This window comes from Colletotrichum karsti (assembly GCF_011947395.1).
Source record: "Colletotrichum karsti strain CkLH20 chromosome Unknown Scaffold61, whole genome shotgun sequence".
NCBI lineage: Eukaryota > Fungi > Ascomycota > Sordariomycetes > Glomerellales > Glomerellaceae > Colletotrichum > Colletotrichum karsti.
Genome location: NW_024065961.1, coordinates 33,561 through 53,959, shown reverse-complemented (window position 1 = coordinate 53,959; position 20,399 = coordinate 33,561). Strand labels below are relative to the sequence as shown.

General features: G+C 54.2%; 5 protein-coding genes across 5 annotated transcripts; 1 reads left to right on the top strand and 4 right to left on the bottom strand.

Moving 5' to 3' along the window:
• Positions 1-6,114: 6,114 nt before the first annotated feature.
• On the bottom strand, positions 6,115-6,447 carry CkaCkLH20_12541 (uncharacterized protein; the record flags this gene model as incomplete). The annotated part of the gene is made up of 1 exon (XM_038895254.1): positions 6,115-6,447. The coding sequence occupies one exon, from the start codon at positions 6,445-6,447 to the stop codon at positions 6,115-6,117; it is 333 nt and encodes a 110-aa protein (XP_038739393.1).
• A 2,672-nt stretch (positions 6,448-9,119) lies between these two features.
• Positions 9,120-10,184, top strand: CkaCkLH20_12540 (bax Inhibitor family protein; the record flags this gene model as incomplete). The annotated part of the gene is made up of 2 exons (XM_038895253.1): positions 9,120-9,640; positions 9,698-10,184. 2 exons carry the CDS (start codon positions 9,120-9,122, stop codon positions 10,182-10,184), a joined length of 1,008 nt encoding a protein of 335 aa, XP_038739392.1.
• Positions 10,185-10,855: 671 nt separating this feature from the next.
• Positions 10,856-11,485, bottom strand: CkaCkLH20_12539 (peptide methionine sulfoxide reductase; the record flags this gene model as incomplete). Its single annotated transcript, XM_038895252.1, has 1 exon — positions 10,856-11,485. One exon carries the CDS (start codon positions 11,483-11,485, stop codon positions 10,856-10,858), a length of 630 nt encoding a protein of 209 aa, XP_038739391.1.
• Positions 11,486-12,759: 1,274 nt separating this feature from the next.
• Positions 12,760-14,721, bottom strand: CkaCkLH20_12538 (uncharacterized protein; the record flags this gene model as incomplete). The annotated part of the gene is made up of 1 exon (XM_038895251.1): positions 12,760-14,721. The coding sequence occupies one exon, from the start codon at positions 14,719-14,721 to the stop codon at positions 12,760-12,762; it is 1,962 nt and encodes a 653-aa protein (XP_038739390.1).
• A 3,251-nt stretch (positions 14,722-17,972) lies between these two features.
• On the bottom strand, positions 17,973-18,749 carry CkaCkLH20_12537 (pectate lyase; the record flags this gene model as incomplete). Its single annotated transcript, XM_038895250.1, has 2 exons — positions 17,973-18,370; positions 18,428-18,749. The coding sequence occupies 2 exons, from the start codon at positions 18,747-18,749 to the stop codon at positions 17,973-17,975; spliced, it is 720 nt and encodes a 239-aa protein (XP_038739389.1).
• Between the last annotated feature and the right edge of the window lie 1,650 nt (positions 18,750-20,399).

The window sequence follows — 20,399 nt, the reverse complement described above, 5'->3', positions numbered from 1 at the left end:
ATTCACGAACGACTCGGCAATGGCGTCTGGCTGTCGATGGTAGTGTCGCAGGCTTGTTGTCCGGACAGGATTGAAGGAATTGTCGAGAGGTAGCGCCGGATTCGCTGGGAGCTTGCTTGAGCGGCGATGTTCCGTCTGCGGAAAAGAGAGGGTACACGGTCAGCTTGCCCGGCGGATTCGCAACGGTGCAGAGGCAATTCCAACTCACGCAGTTCGAGATTGAATGGACAGCAAACCGAGTATGACGTCCAATGACCTGCGGATGACCGAGATGTTTAGGCAAGTTGTGTGGTTGGCCGCAATGAGCGGAAAAGGAATGGCGAAAGCGGTGGAACAAATGCTGGCAGTGCGAGTGCCAGGATGACTACCGCGGAATGGGAGAAAGCAAACAGAGGCGCTGCGGAAACGGTCGGTGTCGATCACAACGCCGGGCCTTGTCGAAGGCGGCGGGAAGGATGCAATTGGGACAGCAGGGAGCGCGGCGACAAAGGAGCCGTAGGATGGAGGTTAGGAGAGGAAGAGGTCGTGATGGATAAAAGACGTGGAGGCGACCGTGACGAGGAAAGATCTGGGGCGACGGCGACCAGGACGAGGAAAGGTGGTGGTGGTGGTGGTGGTGGGACGTGTGAGCCGGGCGTGGACGTGGACGTCGGGTGGGCGAAGGCGTGGGCGGGCTTTCAAACGTGGGACGGGGACGTGGATGTGGGGAAAGGGACTTTCCTCATGTTTCTCTTTGCAAGTGCCAGTGCCAGTGCTGCAGCAGGTGCAAGTGCGGCAGGTGCAGGTGCAGGAGCAGCAGGTGCGGCGCAAGGTCTAGCAGAGTTCCAGAAGGGGGGGAAGGAAGGAGGGAAGGAAGGGAAGGAAACAGCGACAGGTACTTTCCACGGTACCAGGTAAGGTACCTTCCTTACCTTAGCAGCGGCAAGAGAGGCGGCATTAGCACCTGGAGCAAGCAAGAGCAACCGCCAGAAGGGGCAGCAACGATGCAGCAGAGGTGGAGATGGCACCTTCCCTGGCTGACGCAATGTGCCTTCCATTAGTTATCTTCACACAAGTAGCAGCTGCAAAGGCAGGCACTTCCTACCTAATTAGCTGAGGAAGGCAGGAGGTAGGGGCCGGGCTGGCAGTCTAAGGGTCACCTCCTTCACGTTTTGGTGGTATTGGCAACGCTCTCTTGCTCTTTCCCACTCGCACAATGACGCTCGGCAGGTGGGGCTCGGTCGACGGGGGGAAAATGTATCGACCATGTACCGAGGTACCGGCGCACGGCCTCTCGGGGACGTACTATCAGGGGGTCAAGCGTGCGTATTTGGCAGGGAAAGAGGACTTGCGAGAGACTGGACGCCGAAGCTTAAACTTGAGAAGGAGGTTTGATGGCGGGCCGGTGTGAAAAAACAAAAGTCGCCATATGGTGGTAATTGCTAAAAGAATGAGGTACCTTGCCATGTGGACGAAATCTTTTTCGTTGGTGGTTTCTGTCAAGTCAGCTTATTGTAATAAACCTCCTCGAAGACCAGGTTTGGTTTGCTTTGCTTTGTATCGACATGTCTTTGGTACACGTACGCCCGCCACACTGTACGTCATTTACCCTTACCACGACCTGGTATCTCGTCTGGGGAGAGATGTGCAGCAACGGACAAACTGCAGCATTTACTTCCTCTTGCGGGCGGGCTACGGTGACAAACAGACAGGGCCATGTCTCCATATGTTGCTGGTGGAGGGGAACCTAACTTATGCAGGACTGAAGCTTGCCGGATGGTGACGCTCCTCCGCCATCATTTGTTCGCCCTCCATACCTTACTTTACTAGCCAGGAACTTTAAGGGGTTCCAAGCTGGTGGATATCTCAAGACTGGATACGGTCCAGGGCGGCAGCAGATTACGAGACATCGTAGCCCAACCTCGTGAGACGTTAGCTTAGGGCTGGCGGTTTTCTGACAGCGAAGATGCTACCTGAATCTGTGCACTGCTCCGGTCGCTCGTGTGACGTGAGGACATGAACAAGGTAGCGCAAGCTATCTCAAAGTAGGAATCCAACCTACCTAGAAAGCGAATCCAGAACTCCTGGACCCCTGGTTAGTGTTGATGACCTGGCCTGGCGGCAGGGCAGGGTAGCTCGAGAAAAGGAAGAAATCAAACGGCTAACCGTCCGTTTCTTTGTTCTCTGCGGCTTCCATGCTTGCTTCCACTTCCACTTCCACTTCCACCTTGACTTCCGTTTCCCTGTGCTTCGTACGCAGTGTGACAGGATGCCAGACGCATGGAAAACTTCTTCGTTCGTTTCTGCGCCTCTGCCTCTGCCCTTGCTTTGCGTCTGACTCCGCCACTCCGCAAGGTCGTACCAAAACTCAACCTTAGACTTCCCTCCCACAGGTTCGTCTGCTTCCCATCCCACGTCCAACATCTCAAATCTTTCTCGCACACACATGCTATCCGTGGCGGAGGCCGGTCGAGGATCTTCTAGAAGCTTGCAGCAGCGGCCATTGCCGAAAGCTGTCGACCCTTGCCACGACACATGGTAGAGTCGGGGTGCCGGGGTGGTAGGGCGGCGTGATGATTTGAAGCAGGGTTGAGTTGTACTGCGTGGAAACGAATCTTCTCTTCAAGATTAGAGCGTCGTGTCTCCTTCATCTGGTCGCCGCGCTTCAGGGATTGAGATGGCTGGTCACAGCGAATGCCCAACCCTGAGGCGTCGGGCGCGGACTCGATGTAGCGTGGCCAAGGAGCGTGCGGCGGCGGATAGCGAAAACGATGGTAACGGCGACAAACTGCCATCTGTTAGTGTTTCGTACCAAAACGACTCTCCGGTCCCTCGCCTCAGCTTCTTCCATGTATGCCAATTCGGACTTTTTCAGGCGCCATTCTTACCTCATCTCCCCTCGACTTTCCCAGGGACGCCCAGCTCGCTGACAGAAAATCCCGGATCAAACCGCGTGCGCGAGTGGACCGCCATCTCACGGCGTGTCTCAAACCTGCAGGCTGGGGCCCCTGGCTGATCCCGTCCGGAATCAGAAGCACAGGGCACGAAACGGTCCTGGGAAAGGCGACGGCCCATTGAGTCCACAGCGGCTGGAGAGGAGGGTGCACCCGGCGATGAAGCTGGGGGATGGCGGCCAAGAAGGGACCGGTCGATGAGCGGGTGAGGTGAGGGAGGGATGCGTGGAAGGGGCATGGAAGCCTTCTAGAAGGATTCCACGGCTGGGAATGCCCAAGTCAACGGTGCTGTGCCGCTGCCACCATTTTCCCTAATGCTTTTTGACCACACGCAGGGAAAAGTTCTGCATCGAGATTTCGGTAGTTGGTGGAGGGAAAGTTGCAAATTGCCTGATACCGAGCGGCAATTGCCATGATAATATTAATAATCATATGCACCTGCCACTTGCCTTCCTTCCCCGACTGCCTTCATGATAATTAGGGGAAGCACCTGCCTTCCACCTTGCAGATTGCCGATGAGGTGGGGAAAGAGCACCTGCTTGTGATTTCTTCAATTCCCGTTGCTCCTTCCTGCTCTCGATGTTTTTTCATACCTTCCATTGGCAGGTACCACCGCCTTAGGTAGGTACAATGCAAATTTAAGGCACCTTCCGCCTGATGAGGAGGGACCTGAGGAAGGTGCCGTGCCTTTCTCATGTGGGTCTTGGCAAAACGCTTCCCGACCGCCTTCCATACCTAGGTTCTGCTCTGATTTTGTCTTCCTCCTTCATCCTGGATCGCCAACTTCTGCCACCATCATGCCGTCGGACTGCGGACTGTGGTTTTTTCTCGTCTTTTCTTCATGTTTTGTCTTGCTTCCTTTCCTGTCAAACATGTGCCCTCCACACCATCATCTTATCACTTGGTACCGAGAAGCCGTCGACACCATCACCGGGCCGAAGAGGCAAACGTCGAGGTCCCTGCGACATGATGGATCTGAGTTGGCACGATTCCACCTTCAGCCAAACTCTGCACAACCAACACGAAAATTCCCAACGGTCTCGTATTTCGCTACGTCCCGACTCCGCCGTCGCTTGCGAATCTCTCAAGTATCGTTTTGTGCTCGAATCCGATCTAGGATCCCTCTCACGAGTCAGCTCTCGTCGCTCGCACTTTCGGCGCAACTACATTCCACCACTGTACCTTTACCACGCGGCTTCACGGGCCAGACTTTACTTAGAGAGGACGAACTTGAAGCAGCGTCCAAGTCGCCGCAATCTGTTCTCAGCCCAATGGTCAGATCACCCACCGCCCTCGCTGCCGCAAACACAAAGAGTCCCTGCTTAGACTTCTACCTGGTGAAACACATCTCCCAGGCCCTGGGAACAGAGACAAGGAACGCCTCTCCAGCACCAACAGCTACCACCCGTATCTTCCAACCAGACATCACTGGACGCATGAACCGACTGCACGCTTTCAGCAGCATTCATCCATTCGCTCATCCGGCATAACTACCCGTCGGTGGCCGGTCGAGTCTCGCAGCCCGATACTCCATTGGCCGCTGCGGCTCCTACTCGTAGGGTCAGCCCAACGGTCATAAGCTCAACGCCATCGTGAACTCTGCAGCATACCACGTGTCGACGAGATTCGATCGCCCTTCTAGAAGCACGCACAGAACGAATTCACGTCCTCGCGTGTGGTCTCACCTTACACCTTGACCGTCGTCGCGTTTGTTTCCCTTTACGTCCCAAGCACTAATAATAGTGACAGCCGTCAATTGGACCTTGCCCGGCATGTACCGAAGCTCTTGATTGCACTCTGTCAGCAAACTAGACAGGCGACTGCGCCGTTTGTCCTGATCTCCAACATCGTCAATCCGACGCCCAAAACAAGTCGCCAGAGCAAGCTTTCAGGGAATGGGGAATCCCTGATTTTCACGTGTTTGCTGTGTTTGCTAGCAGCAACATCCCTACTGTTCGACATAGTACTAAGCGGCACAGAAGGTCTTACTTGAGCGGAGCAGTGTTTCAAGACTGGATTTGCGGTCCATGCTTCCCGGCTGTACTTGCTACCTGCGCCGTCCAACGATATCATGGCTGAACAGTACTCTGCTGAGGATTTCGCCGGTGTCGCGACATTTTTGGGCTACTTCGCGACTGCCAGGTGTCTTCGCAACAGAGCGCAAGTTGCATCTTTTTCATTGACGCCCCCAATACCTGCCTCCAGAGACCCCGGAGCAGGGTCTTCGAGAAGCTTTCCCCGTGGCCGATGTCGCGCACGTGGTATGCCGCAAGTCATCATCGTCGTCAAATTGCATGTCGGCTTTTATCATTCGAGGCATCCTTTGGATTCAAAGCGAGTCTAGATATTTCTGCTCGGGCAGCTCGGTTTTGTCTACTGAAGGCTAGACAAACAGCCACTTGTGGTACTTGTTGGTGGTTAGCGCCAGATCACGAAGTATCTTTCTCGTCTCTCGCTCATGAGATACGATTACGAACCCCAAACGCCGATGCTGCAAGCTCACTGATTAACGGCGAAGCCAGCATACGCTTCAGGATGCGCAACGAATTCAAAATGAATTTTCTACTCTCTACCACTTCATCACACCCTTTCAGTCTCGGCACCAACAATTGCGGCAACGTGCCGTGGTTCACACGAACCAGTCCAGGCCGAAGGTCTCCTATTCATCTGGTGGCCAGAGTTATGGTTCCGTGATGCAACATGCGTCCTACTTTGGCAAAGTTCCTTGCGCAACCGCCAATAGCTCCCCCGTCCAATTGGGGCAGCTGTCTCGACACCATCTCCGCGGTTCACACGCACTCCACCGTGTACTTGGCGTGTTCCGTGGACGCCCGTAGGATTCATTCGCAGTATTGATACTGAGGTTGAGGGTACCAATGGAATCCAAGCTCTCACGACCAATGGCGCTGCCGGGGCCGAAGATTCACGGCCGGGAAGTCCGAATGCGCCGTTTGGGTGCGAAGCTGCATTGGCTCGGAAGATCCATGCCCTCTCCGAACGCATGGCAGTTTGTCGGTGTCTGGTCAGCACAGCAGGTCCACTGCGGCGTTGAAGTGTCGGAAAACGGAGGCAAAAGGCCGCATCGGGTCCACGCTGCCGGTCCGGCGCAGGTGGGTACCCGGATGCAATAGGGCGGCACGCACCGGCCGAGGTTGTGCCTGGCTTCATCGAGGCGCTCAGCTCAGATACCACACAAGCCTTGTGTACAGTCGAGTCCTTTCGCGGTATTGCAGCAGATGGAGCCGTTGGCGCAGAAGCAGCCCTTTCCTAGGCCCACTTGCGACATTTCCTTGTCGTTGAATATGGACTTCAGAGCCGCTATCAGGTCATCGTTGGACTTGGAAGGAGAAGCCTGATTCGGCGACGAAGACTGAGAAACAGGCGTTCCACTCGCCACCGCTGGATGGGCTTGAGAGCCGACTTCGCCGATCATGGGGCGCTGTTCCGTGTCGACAGGCAGAGCCAACGTCGCAGCAGCCAAGAAGGCGATAGTGACTTGAGCAGCGATCTTCATCTTGAGGAGCGACGGACGTGTTGACGAATAGAAGGTGAGTGGTATTGAGGGCGGTGATTACTGATGTTCAATGTAGAGCGTGGTGAGTCGTCTTCGAATGGTACAAACTGACTGTATGGCGGCGGGACCACTGCAGATATATAATTGTGAATCGATCGTCGGACGGACAATGAGCCGGACTTGGTCGAATCCTGATACAAAGTCGACTTGCATGCAGCAAAGAAGGGCCAATGATCTAACGAGCGCCGTTTGCGTTTGGCTGAATCAAGGGGTCGCCAAAAAAGCCACAACCAAAGCGTGAAACAGGTGCGCACACAAAGGTGGTTAAAGAGGACGACTGGTGCAGACACAAGTGGCTTTTGTTCCTCAAGGCGAGGAGGGTATCAGGTCAATTAATACGGATCGCGTTGGACAAGCAAAGAGGCCCCTCTCCGCCAACCCATGTCTACCCGTGACGACGTCAAATCAGGGAAGATGCGAATCTGCAGGCTGGTCTTACTGATATCGTTACGTCGCACCCGGCGCCAAAGACAAATTGCGACGCTGGGATCGCAGAACAAAAACATCCGAAGAAGAGAAAAACGAGACGACACCTGGCACGAGCTTTACTATGGTCGTTCGTTTGATGCTGCGACCCGTGCGGGGGGGATTTTTTGGGTTGACCCGCGATAACCCAAGTTCAACCCCCGAGATTCATGCAGGTCGCCGCAAGTGTTGGTGCGAATTCTTGCAGCTTGTTGGCGCGTTCTCAAGATCCAAGCCAGCGGCGCTGAAAGGAACCCGATGCAGGGCCAGTTAGAGCTCTGCAGATCGGCCCGTCTTTTCCCAGCGGACACTGGCAATACGCCCAACGACATGTCGAGTCAGGTACGGGAATGTGAGGTCATTTCTCCCCCACGGACAAGAGACAGATTCGAACAAAGACAGAGGAGGAAAAACCGGACTGCAATGTCCCGCGCACGTCAGAGTGGTTCAAGTCTCTGACTGCAACGAGACTGCATCTGGGACCTGAAAAGCCCACTTCCCGCCCCCGGCCGCACTGGACCGAGGCGATCATGTGTCGCAGACAGACGACCCCAAACAGAACAGTTTTGGCTGGATGGCAGCTAGCACGTCGGCCCTGGCAGCACCTTAACTTAGCCTCTTGTGGGGTGCAGGACCGGAATAGTTTGACCTTTCCGATTGAGGATGGAGGCGGGAGGATGACGTTGATGATCACGGCTTTGGCATTTGGGTGCTGACTGCTTAGTAGTCCGAGTGCGTCTCTGTTCTCTACTACAATCCTCTTGTCCGGAGTAAGGTGCCGGGAATGGGACCGAGCCAAATTGGAAAGGATGTGAGGCTGGGTTCGTGGCAGCTGGTGAAGACCCAAATTGGCGTCGCACAAGAACCTCGTCGTCCGATGTAGGTGCTAAATCGGATATCGAATTACTCACTCACAGCATTTTACTTCGGACCACCGAGACGAAAAGGCAAGAAAAGGCTCGGTCGGCACATTTTGGGGGCACATTTTGGGGGCCAAATGAAATAGCCAACGTGCCGTTATTCGACCGCGCTTTGATTGCAGTGGCAGCGTTGGTTAGGGGAGATGATTGTCTTTCGGATTGGCGCGGCTGGCCCTGTGGCTTTTTTACAACGGTTGGCGGGTGTCAATGCCGGCCCCTTTGACTCGAGGCTTCCGAGGCGTAGTGCCATTTTGATTCTTTTGTTAGAGAATGGTTTGAAACAAGTGGTTTCGAGAGATTGGAAGAATGGAATTCTTTTGCTGGGATTGTGGGCTTCCTGTATTTGTGTTCTGGAGGGTGACGACATTCGTAACCAGTCAATTCGGTCGGCGATGTTGAGCATCTCAAATCTGCGGTTTATAACGCCTGATTAGATGGCAGGACGCACGAGCGGGGGAGCATGGCCGACCGACGTTGATGGCTGATATAAGTCGAGGGATGGCATATGGCGGTTGCTTCACTTCGCAAACCGCATTTCATTCTTCTCAGTGAGTAATGAGTGAGATGGACTTGGAGGTGAGGTGAAAGTAAGTCGCATCTCAAAGGCAACGGAAGTGAGTCATGAGGTAAAAATGAGGTTCGGATGGGGTACAGTCAGTCAGTCGTCAATGCTCGACCTGCTTGCTATACTTACAATCTTATCATGCAGCCCTGCAGTAAGGAACACAGCAAGCATCTGCCATTGGTTTACGGGAGAGTGATCCCATCATCGGCCAGACTTTCCTGCTGTTGCTATTTTCAGGAGGTGGGTGGAGGAGTCTAGATTCACGATTCTAGAAATCTCGCCAGCTGGCAGAACAATAGTGCAGCAGCTGCCACCAGTTGTCTGCCAATCTCCAAAATCCGCTTGGGGCCGGTCGGACTTAAGGCCGCCGAAAAACACCGCCGCGGAAATGGAAGCTGCGGGAAATTCCACCAGCTTCTCTCCAACCACTCACATGACTCCAAAAAGGTTTAGCTAAGCAAGCAACTATCCCGGGAGAGCACCCGAGCTTTTCCATCGAAATCCCGCGAGGAAATAGAAACGTCATTCGCCATTGCCTCCAGCGGGCCATCAAACATCACCACCTTTTTAACCCTTGCGTCCCTCGACGAAAAATCCTCTCGTCACGACACACAAGCCACACCTTAAACACATACATACAAACCTTCAAGGTTGAACCAAAGATGTCCTTCAGCATCACCCTCCGCCAAGCGCCCACGCGCCTGGCGCAACGCATCCCCCAGCTCACCCGAAGCTTCCACAACGGCGCCCGCACAACACCAAAGACGACGACCACGACGGCCTTCTTCACCGCGCGCAACAATGCCTTCCGCAACGCCTCCTCCAAGAGGTTCTACATGCAGCAGGCCACGCCCTACCAGGGCCAGCAGGGCCAGGGCTCGACGCTGCGCCGCCTCGCCGTCGGCGGCGCCATCTTCGGCGGCACCCTCGTCGCCATCAACGTCGTCTTCAACCGCGAAACCAGGACCGACGGCGGCATGCCCGCCTACGAGCGCGAGTACCTCAACGACACCTTCCTCCACACCGGTCTGGGTGTGGGCATCATCGCCCTGACGGCCAGGCAGATGGTCCAGAGCGGGTTCGTGTACCGCCTCATGGTCACCAACCCGTGGGTCGTCGGTATCGGTGGTCTGGCGCTGAGCTTCGGCACCATGTACGGCACCCGCGCCATTTCTCCTGACAAGTAAGTCTACATCCTCCGGCGACACGCACCGAACAGCCGCTAACCCTCACAACCCAGCTACATCCCCAAGTACGCCCTCTGGACGGCCTTCAACGCGACCCAGGCCGCCATGATCGCGCCCCTGCTCACGATGGTCCCCGGCGCCCTCCTCGCCCGCGCCGGCCTCTACACCGTCGCCATGATGGGCTCCCTCTCCATCGTCGGCGCCACCGCCAAGCAGGACAAGTACCTCTACATCGGCGGCCCGCTCCTCGCCGGCCTCGGCGTCGTCATCGCCTCCAGCTTCGCGCCCATGCTCCTCCCCGTCACCGCCGTCCGCACCCTCGCCCTGACGGAGAGCATCTCGCTCTACGGCGGCCTCGCCGTCTTCGGCGGCTTCACGCTCTACGACGTCCAGAAGATCCTGCACCACGCCCGCCTCGCCGAGCGCGGCGTCATCCGCAAGGACGCCGTCAACGAGAGCATCGCGCTCGAGCTGGACTTCATCAACATCTTTGTGCGGATGGTGCAGATCCTGATGATGCAGAACAACCGTCGTAAGTAGACGATGATGCGGGAGAGAGAGGAAGAGGGGTGTGTAAGATGTAGTGGGACGGAACGGGATTTATCATCACCCGCAAACGCAGAACATATCATCTCTGGCCGTTTGCGCAGGGTTTCGGGACAGAGGACTTCGTTTTTTTAAAGAAACCCCTCTCATGATTAAGAAAGAACAACTCGAAGAAGCCTGCGGGCATGGAGTTGGCGTTTGCTTTGTACAATACCTCAAATCAGTAAAAATTCAAAAGATGACTACAAACCAAGCCTAGTTGTTCCCCTTTTTGACGTGATAGGAGGTCGTCTGTCAGTTACTGCCAGTGGGGATGATTATCACCGTGACTTGTTTTATTGCAACCCGTCAGCTTCCAGCATGCGAACTCGACATGATAGGCGAAACGTCCATGCATTTCCAACCGCACCAGATCTCCCACCCGACCATCTTCAACAGCAACACATTCACAATAACTCATGGGCTTGAGAGTGAAAATTCGTTTGTTTAACTCTGTATAAAGCGGTTGAACGCTATCATCGCCCCGACTGTTCCTCAGCCGAAGGCATCATGTCCCCCATCTTGATATCATGATCCCAAATGTTAAAGAAAGACCCAATCCCAGCCACGCAGAAATTCATCCCATCACCCTATCATTACAACCTCCCCTTCTCTCTTCCCTCTAGTCACCCCTGCAGCTCGGGGAACGTCCTCAAAAAGTGACTGGGACACTCGTACCCGGACGGGTTATTCTGCAGATACAACTGGTGATACGTCTCCGCATCCCACCACTGTCCGGCGGGAATCACCTCGGTGACGATCTTGCCCTTGTACCACTGCTCGTTCGCCAGCCTGGTCACCTCCCCCGCGATCTTCTCCTGCTCCGCGTCGTGGAAGAAGATGGCGGAGCGGTACTGCGGCCCCGTGTCCGGGCCCTGGCGGTTCGCGGTGGTGGGGTCGTGCATCCTGTAAAAAAACTCGAGGAGCTGGCGGTAGGACACGGCCGCGGGGTCGAAGACGACCTGCAGGGCTTCCGCGTGGCCGGTCTGCCCGCCGCAGACGGCGCGGTAGGAGGGGTTCGCGAGGTCGCCGCCGATGTAGCCGACGCGGGCGTCGAGGAGGCCCTTGGAGGCGAAGTGTTTGCGGTAGAGGTGCTCGACGCCCCAGAAGCAGCCGGCTGCGATGGTGGCCTTTTGGGCGCCGGGCGGGAGCGCGGGGGAGGCTGCGCCGCCGGAGGATTGTTGGCCTGCGATGGACATCGTGGTGGAGGATGTGAAGGGGCGTACGAGGCGGGTGAGGAAGGAGGGGAAGGGCATTGTTTGTTGTAGGAGGATTGCGGTCGCGAGGACGGAGAGGGTGATGGAGATGGTGAGGGCCAGGGACCGGAGGGGCGGGTTGTGGTGGGGTTGGTGCGGAATCGTGATTTTTGGGGGGGATTGCGAGGCGGGATTGCCGCTTTGATTGAATTGGAAGGTGTTGACTGATCGGTTTTGATACTGATTTCCAAGCGGTTGCTTCAATTGAGGTACGATTGCGATGAAGTTGTAGACGTTGATGTGGTTCTGTATTGTTATATAAAGCAAACCTGCGTCATCCTGATTCCAAACGCCCGGAACCTTCTGTCACCGCCCCCTTCTGCAACAGCAGCAGCAAAAGGAGCACCAGCGGCAGCAAAAAGTGTTGAAGTCACCACTTCGTTTCCTCATTCGCCAGGCTGTCCCTTGTGGCGCGACGTGGAGTGCATGACAAATCGGGGCCGGGATTCGGAGATCTGATTCCCACGAGGCGTTGGTATTTTTTTTTGGGCTGCGGTTTCGTTTTTGGTGGCGAGTCCAGTGTCGGGAGGGGCTGTTTCTGGAGCTTCGGGAGCTCGGACTCTGATGACCCACTTGAGCTCTTCACGTGACTGGTTTGGAATCTTGCTTATCAGGTTTTATCGATAGGGTTGATCTTATCGATAGGGTATGATCCAACGACCTGGATGTGTCGACGACTAGGCAACAACGCCATGTGCTGCAACAACTTGAGGCTGATTCTGAAAAGTGGATTCAATCCTACTGCTTCATGAGGGATGATGATGAGGTTATGTTTGATATTGGTTGGAAGGAGTGTGAGTTAGTGTTAAGGCATCTGAAATGTGAGCTGGGTATTAATAGAGCCAATGCTGAGGTGACAAATACTAAAGCTGAAGATAATGTGGACGGAATTATTCACACCTATCTAAGACCCCAGTTCATAATGCTAGATATTTCATAGAGACTAAGTGTATAGAGACTGAATACGATGACTGAATACGACGACGACGACGACGAAGACGACGACGACGACGACGACAAAGACAACGAAGACAATGAAGACAATGAAGACAATGAAGACAACGAAGACAACGACGATGACGAAGGACAGCACTCACAACAGCAATAGCGACATGGGACACTGAGGATGCCAGTGAGACCAACAACAAGAAATCCCCATTACAGCAACAGTAAGAAGTCTATCCAGATCCCAAATAAGCTTCTTTCCAATTGTCACCCACATCATTCATGTCAGCGCCTCAATACAGTTCTTTCCAAGTCCCAAACAAGCTCCTTCATAATCCCTCGTCATCCGCGTCATTCCTGCCAGCCCCTCGGGCCATTGCCTCCACCTGCCTCTGCTCCGCGAGCATTTGCTCGTCGGCGATGGGAGCGCCATCGGCTGCGACGGCCATATACTCCTCTCCCTCGCCGATGCGACCGTGTTTCGCCGTCATGTGTTGATAGACGGAGGGTCCGTTTCGAAACGTCGCCATACACCACCAGCAGATATGCACGTCGCAAAACGGACAGGTCATGTGGTTGCAACCCTCGTTCTTCTCGATCGGCACCTTGCAGTTGGGACATCCGCGCGCGTCCAGTTCGTCGAGAGCCTGCTGGAGTTCTTCGTTGCCGGAGTCTGGGCAGTAGTCGCTCTGGGGATGTCCCTCTCCACAGACTCTGCAGAGCAGAACTCCGCAGTCGCCGCAGAGTCGGTCGGCCGTGTACGTGCCCTTCGGTGCGGGTTCGTACACGTGGGAGCAATCCGGGTCCGAGCATCGTTGGAGCCAGTCGGGGTTCTTGGCGACCTGGGCGTCCAAGGACTTCGTGAGGATTTCGGCAACCAACCCGCGAGGGACTTGGTCGGCAATGATATCGAAAGTGAGAGTGCTGCCGCAAATCGTGCCCTTGCCGTCGGTTCCCACACAGCACATGCCCTTGTCTTTGGTCCATGCACCGGCGCCGATGAAGTTGGTGAAGCAGTCGAGGCAATAGGAGTGACCGCACGCTCCGGTAACCGTGGAGTCTGAATCGCACTCGTCCTCGTAGCAGATGATACAAGTGCGCGTGTCGGTGCTGCCATTTCTGGTAGGCTTTTCGGGTGTTGTCGGCTGAGCGAACCGGGAAAGCATCCGGCGCATATGTACGGCCGCTCTCCTGTTGGGACATTGCCAAGCGATCTGCAAATTGTCTGTGTTGCCTTGGTCGCAAATGCCGCAGTTTTCCGTCTTCATGAACTCCAAGCATTCGTCGGAGCTGCAGAAGTCGGACGCCCGTCTCCAGGAGCTTTCGTTGGGGAAGTTGATGTCGTACTCGTGGACTTGTTGGATCTCCAGGCGGCTGTCATTGGCGAAGGGAAGCCTTTTGCCCATGAGCTTTGCCGTCGCCTTCGCTGCGGCTTCTGAGGTCGCGAAGGTTGCGGCGGCTCCCACGTGTGTGCTGTTGACCATGGGGCGAATGCTTGTGACGGGCATCTCCAAGTCGCCGAAGTGATTCAGCATGTTGTTGACGTAGTCGACTTGGTCGTCGATGTCGTCCGACCAGCTTCGACCGGTCCCCAGGGCGAAGCGGGTCTTGTCGTAGTTGTTTGTGCCAAAGAGCACCCTGGAAAGCTCGCCTTCCGAGGCAGTCCCGGTAGCGTCGCTGATCTGCAGTATCTTTTGACCGAGATGACCAGTGACGATTTTGTGTGTGGCAGCGGGCCCCAGGACGCGGGAGCTCCTTGGGAAGCCTCCTGCCTCGAGCGTGTCCGCCATGCTTCTGACTGTGTCGGCGGAGGAGTCGTCCAAGGCGGTGATGAAGAAGTTCCGCGTTGGTCTCGTCCAGGAGAGCAAGACCAGTGTTGAGGTCGGATCTGACTGGACTCCGTGCAACTCCGACAAGTCCAAGATAGGAACCTCTTCAGTGTTGACATCTCCATGGATGCTGAACGCTTGCCGAACTTCGGCGGCTTGACGAACGCCATGTAGTATGATGTAAGCGCCGTCCGCGTCAAAGATGATCTCTCGAATTCCCAAGCCTGTCTCGGCCAGCATTCTGCTGATGTCGTTGTCCGTGATGTCGTTCGGAGATCCTCTCAGATAGAAAACAGACTGCTGTCCATATTTCTTGGCGTTGGTGTGGACGTGGAAAACTCCTGCTCCCTCTGAGTACAACACGATGCAGCCTCTGAGGTACGCTGCGATACCTCCGTTGTGCATGTGGTCTCTCACGGAGGGCGAGGCCGCGGATGAGACTGCAACAGTGGTGGAAGACATTTCTTTGTGCCGGAACAGGATGATTTGTGATACAGGAGAGAGAGGTAAATGATAGTCTCTACTCAATTAGTACAGAGGTAGAGCGGAAAGGGGTAGAGGCTTACGAAGACCGAGATTTGGTGTGAGGGTGTACTTGTAAAGGTGTTCGTGTTCGTGTGTGTGTGTGTGTGAGGGTGTGCGGATGGATTCCAAAAATCAGTGTCCCGGGGGAGAAGGGGGACTTATATACCAATCCAGACCCTTTTGCAATAAACGGAATCAGTAGCTTACATACGCCGGGACTGGCAGACCTTGGGGATCAGCCCGGGACCAGACGAACGGCTGGCTGCACTCAGACGACACATGAGTTCCCATCTCCTTTAAAGTGTAAAAGTCGACCGGCCATAAAAATTTACCAATCCTCACGAAGGTTTCACCCGGATCGCTGGGGTGTGTGGTTGCCGGGCACCGGGCCAGCAGTCCTGACTCCTGAGGCTGTCTTCCTGATGTCTGAATCGGGCCCGACTCTCCTCTCATGGGAAAACGACGACTGGAACGCGTCCATTACTATTTATTGGGACAGCTTTGCTTGTCAAGATAGCATTGGCCGTTGAGAGCAACGTTGTGTCGAGAACTGCATCCCACGCAGTGGTAGCGACAAAAACAATCTCGCGATGGACCGCAAAGGCTTCATGGCTTCGACATCGGTCGAATCCATATCCGTCCAGGCAACGACTGCAGAAAAGTAGAAACTTCCGAATTCGGACTACGCCTGACCCTATCTCCCGGCCATTCGTAAATTAAGACGCGACGGAAGAAGGCAGAGGACGCGTCCCCGTCTGCTGAACTTTATTAAATCAAGCTTTTCTGACAGAAATCTCTTCCATCTCACCGGATCAAACCGAAGGTGAGAATGGTAGAGGGCCAAACTTGCGAACATTGAGCCACTCGTGATCAAGGTTCCCGGTCATGGAAAGTGGCTATTCTAGAACCAAAGTTTGAGGGAATATCACCTATCTCCGACAGCCCAACATGGACAGGAAAGCTTGTAACGATGGGTCGGTGGCAGTACACGAAAGTAGGCATCCATTGGTGAAAAAATCAGACCCAAAGGTCAAGTAAGCTTAATCGTCCCGGTCGTCAGATGCCATCGCCCTCCTGGCCGGCCTAGACATGGAGTTATAATCTCCAAGTCATCATCTGTGTAAGTGGGACTTGAAGACATCAGATTTTCCACGTTGAGCAGACGTGGACGGTTTAGACATCAGGGAAAGAGAAGCGTCCATAATCGAAGCAACGTAAATCTCCCGGTGGTCGGGAACATCGCTAGTTCCCCGGTGGTCACTCGAGAGATCGTGAAAGACAAGCTCTCTATCCCGCCAAACCAATCTTGGGAAGTTGGGAGTTGAAGGCTTTCCAGGAATATGTATGTTGGCCAAGGGAGAAAGACATGTGCCCAAGTATCGACGCAACTTCGATCCCCCGGTCTTTGAAATAGTCTCGGTGTTCGCACCATGCAGACCAGAGACAATAGGATCACAAAGGAGACCGAATAGAGAGGGTGTCTGGGCGCCCATAAAGGTTGGCCAACGAAGGACTGAATTCTAATTGCTGTAATGACACAGTAGACACGATCGGAAGTCCACAAAGCAGACATTGTTCCATTTTTCCAATTGATTATGCCATTAAGTGTCAACCAAAGCCAAAAGATACGTCTAAACGAAGTAAGCTAGCACATTCACTTGGAAGACCGTTTTTCATCCCATCAGAAAATTTCGCAAGCCTGCTTTTTGGGCTGAAGCTCAGGATGAGGTTTTTTTTTTTAATTTGGTCGGCACTCGATGGAATATCTGAGGTACCTCTTATACAAGGATACGTATTGGTAGAATGATAAAAGCAAATAGGTCAATAGGAGAAGGTAGGATATGCTGTCCAGGCCTCACGGCGGGCTATTTGCTTGGGAACTTCGAGATTTCGTTTTATTTCTTCAAAAAGGGATACGGCTGAGACAATCAGCTTGAGCCGTTGAATACCGATCCAATAGACCAAGTAAATCCCTATCCATGCTGTAAAAGAACGGCTTTCATTTCTCATAACACATTCGTTCAACGGCTCCTTAGTGCTGAATATCGGCGGCATGCTCTTTGCGAGCGACGTATTCAGGGACGCCGGGAGGCTTGCCAGTGTTTGCGCCGCTCTTGGAGTGCTCTGTCCTCTCCTCCTTTTGCTGCTGAGCCATCATCTCCTTTGCCTCGTGCTTGCTAGAGGGATCCTCTGTCAAGAGATTAGCATCACGATGGCGTCTTGAAGGACGAGATAGGCTCTTACTGTAGGTGTCGGCTTGAGGCTGGTATTGAGGCATCTTGGAAACTTTGCTTCTTTATGACGATGAATCCGTGTGTAGTTGTCTTGTGTAGGAGTTGCGTATTTCTTTCTTCGCCGTATGATAGTGACGAAGAAAAAAAGACAGCGAATACTTGGGAACTTACGCTCTTAAAATAGTCAACTTCTCCCTGACTTGACACACAATATCTGTGAAGAAATCGGGATGACGCAAAGCTGCGTGAGTACAAACGTCATCTGATGCTGCGATGCGATGGGTATCGTGTGTTTCCACTGACGTCGACTTATGGGTCTAAATGTGGACAAACGGGAAGCATTTGTCTTGGATCAGCTTTGGAGCCTCACCGGATCTCGATTAGATCTCCACATCGGAGCTTTGCGTCCGTCAAACAGATTGATCGACAATCGTTGTGTTTTACGCGAAGGCGAAACCGCAATTGCTCCTAAGCAATTGCGAGCTGTACGAGATGTTGTCTATGCGGGAGGGCATGATACCGGCATTTGCAGGTGGCGTTGTGTGCCTGGATTTATGGAGTAATTAGATCTCCGAAAGAAGCCCAAACCTAGATATTTGAGTGTGGCTGCGACGCCACGCCGGATGCTTTCTCTTATGCGGCTCCATCTCATTCGACAAGCTCAACGTACCGAGGCGTGGTGCATGCATGCGCTGGGCTCTCACCAAAACGGCGCTTTCAGAAAACAACCTTGATAAATCAGATAACCAGGAGCATGACATTGATGCGACAGTATGTATGTATAAGCTCTCAAGGCTAAAGCTACTATGTACAGGAAAGCTCATCCAGTCGACAGGCCAAACCCATCAGACCATGACGAAGAAGTAAATACACGCTGATGGGAGTATATCCCCGAAACTCCACGCTCAAGTATGGTGCAGAAAGTCATAAGAAGGCAGGCAGCCAAAAGACCGCTTAGCAGGCAGACAGAGAGGTCTGGCCCTTGCAGTTGGCAGTGGTGCTGACCTTGGAGCTCTCGCCAGAGCCCTTGTTGACGCCCTTGTACTCCTGGCAGACCTTGGAGACGCTGGAACCGCAGGTGCCGGAGATGGTGGCAACATCGCCGTAGTTGGAGTTGATGCCGACGAGCTCCTTGACGCTCTTGGCCTTGACGTTCTTGACGATGACGTTACGAGGGCCGCCGTTGTTGGTGCAGTCGCCGCAGCCGCGGTAGAGCTTGCCGGCGGTGACGACGGTGAAGCCGTCGATGGTGACGGTGCCGCGGCCGTTGTGCTGGACGACCTTGTCGACGGCGTTCTGGGCGCCACCACCCTGGATCAGGACATCACCGGTGCCGAGGGCGGAGATAGCGTCTACATATCAGAGTCAGTATGTCGAGTGCTGCAAGAAGCGGAGAGAGTTGAACGTACCCTCGCAGACGTCGCGGAACCAGACGTTCTTCAGGGTGCAGGCACCCTTGCAGTGAACACCCTCGAGCTGGTTAACGCCAATGATGACGTTGCTCAGGGTGGCGCCGTTCTCGAGGATGAAGACGGCGGAGTCGCTGCCGGTGTCGGCGTCGGTGTCGCAAGCACGGCCACGGTCGAACTCCTTGTTGCCCATGTCCTTAGAGCCAGAGATGACACTGGGGGCAGAGAGGGAGACGATAGAGCCGCTGCGCGTGGGGATGTTGAGCGTCTGGGCCGCGGCGAAGCCGGCCAGCATGGCGGAAACGAGAACCTTGGTCTGCATCTTGAAAGAGTTGTTGGACTTGAGAGGCTAGAGTTATCAAGATAGAAGTAGCTGGATTGATGTCTTGACACTTGAGTGGCTTGGTGAGGTCAGAAGCGTATCGATTAAACCTCAGTGGAATTTTGGAGGTCTTTATACTCCTCGTCCTGCCTGTAGATATCGCGATAATCTTACATGGAAGATATCTAAGAGACTACGGCGGTAAAGGAGTTTCACGTTGATCACGATATTCGGTACCACAAAGTCGACTAGCCCACATCTCCACAGCCTGATGATTCAGGTGTTCGATAATCTCCTTGGTGGAATTATCAGACAACAGCACCGCTGGTTCCCAGAAGCAATGGTCATTGGCAACCTCGCCCATACACATGGGTGGCTGCCGCGGTACTGGCCTCGGTACCTTAACGACCCTTGTTCCTCATGTACCGACTCCGTAGACCCTGGCAGTCGTACACCGTTCATCGGTAGTCGAAAGAAAGCCTAGGCATGCTTTGATAGGTGGATGTGGCTACGGCCTTCTCAACTCATCTGTAGTCTTGGCTTGGGGCTACAAGGACGATGCTAGCCCGCGACCCAGTCCATCCGCGTGGCGGGCAGAAATCATGAGTTCGTGTGTTCCTGACGGCAAAGGAAGCGATGATCTTCCAATCAAAGCGCACTACCGCCGTTCTTGTTGCCCTCGAATGGCTTGGCAAACAATCTATCCAACACCTCAAGGGAGGAGGGAACAGCTGTTGAGCACAGCCCCCTTCGCACCCGTGTTGGAGTGTGTCGTTGTAGGTGGATACGGCCGGAAAAGGCTCTCGAATCTCGAAAAGTTCGGCTCGGATGTTGAGCAACTTACAATCGTTGCTGGAAATAATTGGTAAGTGGGTGGTCATTCTTCTCCAATTCGACGGTCTGGGCCTCCGATGGTCGTCTTGAGCCCCACGCTCGATGACTGCCAAGAGCTTCAGGACCGGGGTCGCGTGTTAGCTAGTTGCATTTGGATAAGCTTGCCGCTTACCTGGTCTCATCACTGAAGACACACGAGAGAGGGAACGGTTGATCAGTTGGTGATCCAATAGCTGGGGACAAATCGCAGAGCATCGCCGTGAGGAAACGGCCGAGAAGGTCGTATCAGTCGGATGGATTCTCCATGAGGAAACACCTTATTTCAAGGTGTGATTAGATTTGCCTGCAAGTCCGTAAAGGGCAGGTGGGCGATTGGAATATCTGATATCATCGAACCAACGTGATGTGACGTGCTGTCAATGGATAAGATGCTAAGGTAGCTCGAAGTTCTGCCCAACTCCGAGCCCGAGCTGTAGGCCCGCGATGGGCAACTCCTAGCGTCTATGATGTACATTATAGAGAAGAAAACAACACAGCTGAACTCAATGTATCACAGAGAATGCGTTGTGTTACCACAGCGGCGCAGAGACTCCTTTCACTTCTGCACCGCAGATACCCGCAATAAAGGGATGATGGGTCCGGGGCATGTCTCGGTAGATCATTGACACCTACCGGCCGATGTGCTCCGACTCCATGGTTGGTGGTTCGGTCCTGCACTCCGCATTTGGGATGGGGGCGAAGCCCGGCGAATTGCAAAAGCCGTCAACTGATGAAATTGGACGGACGATGCCAAGAATTTTGAGTCAAACATGCGGG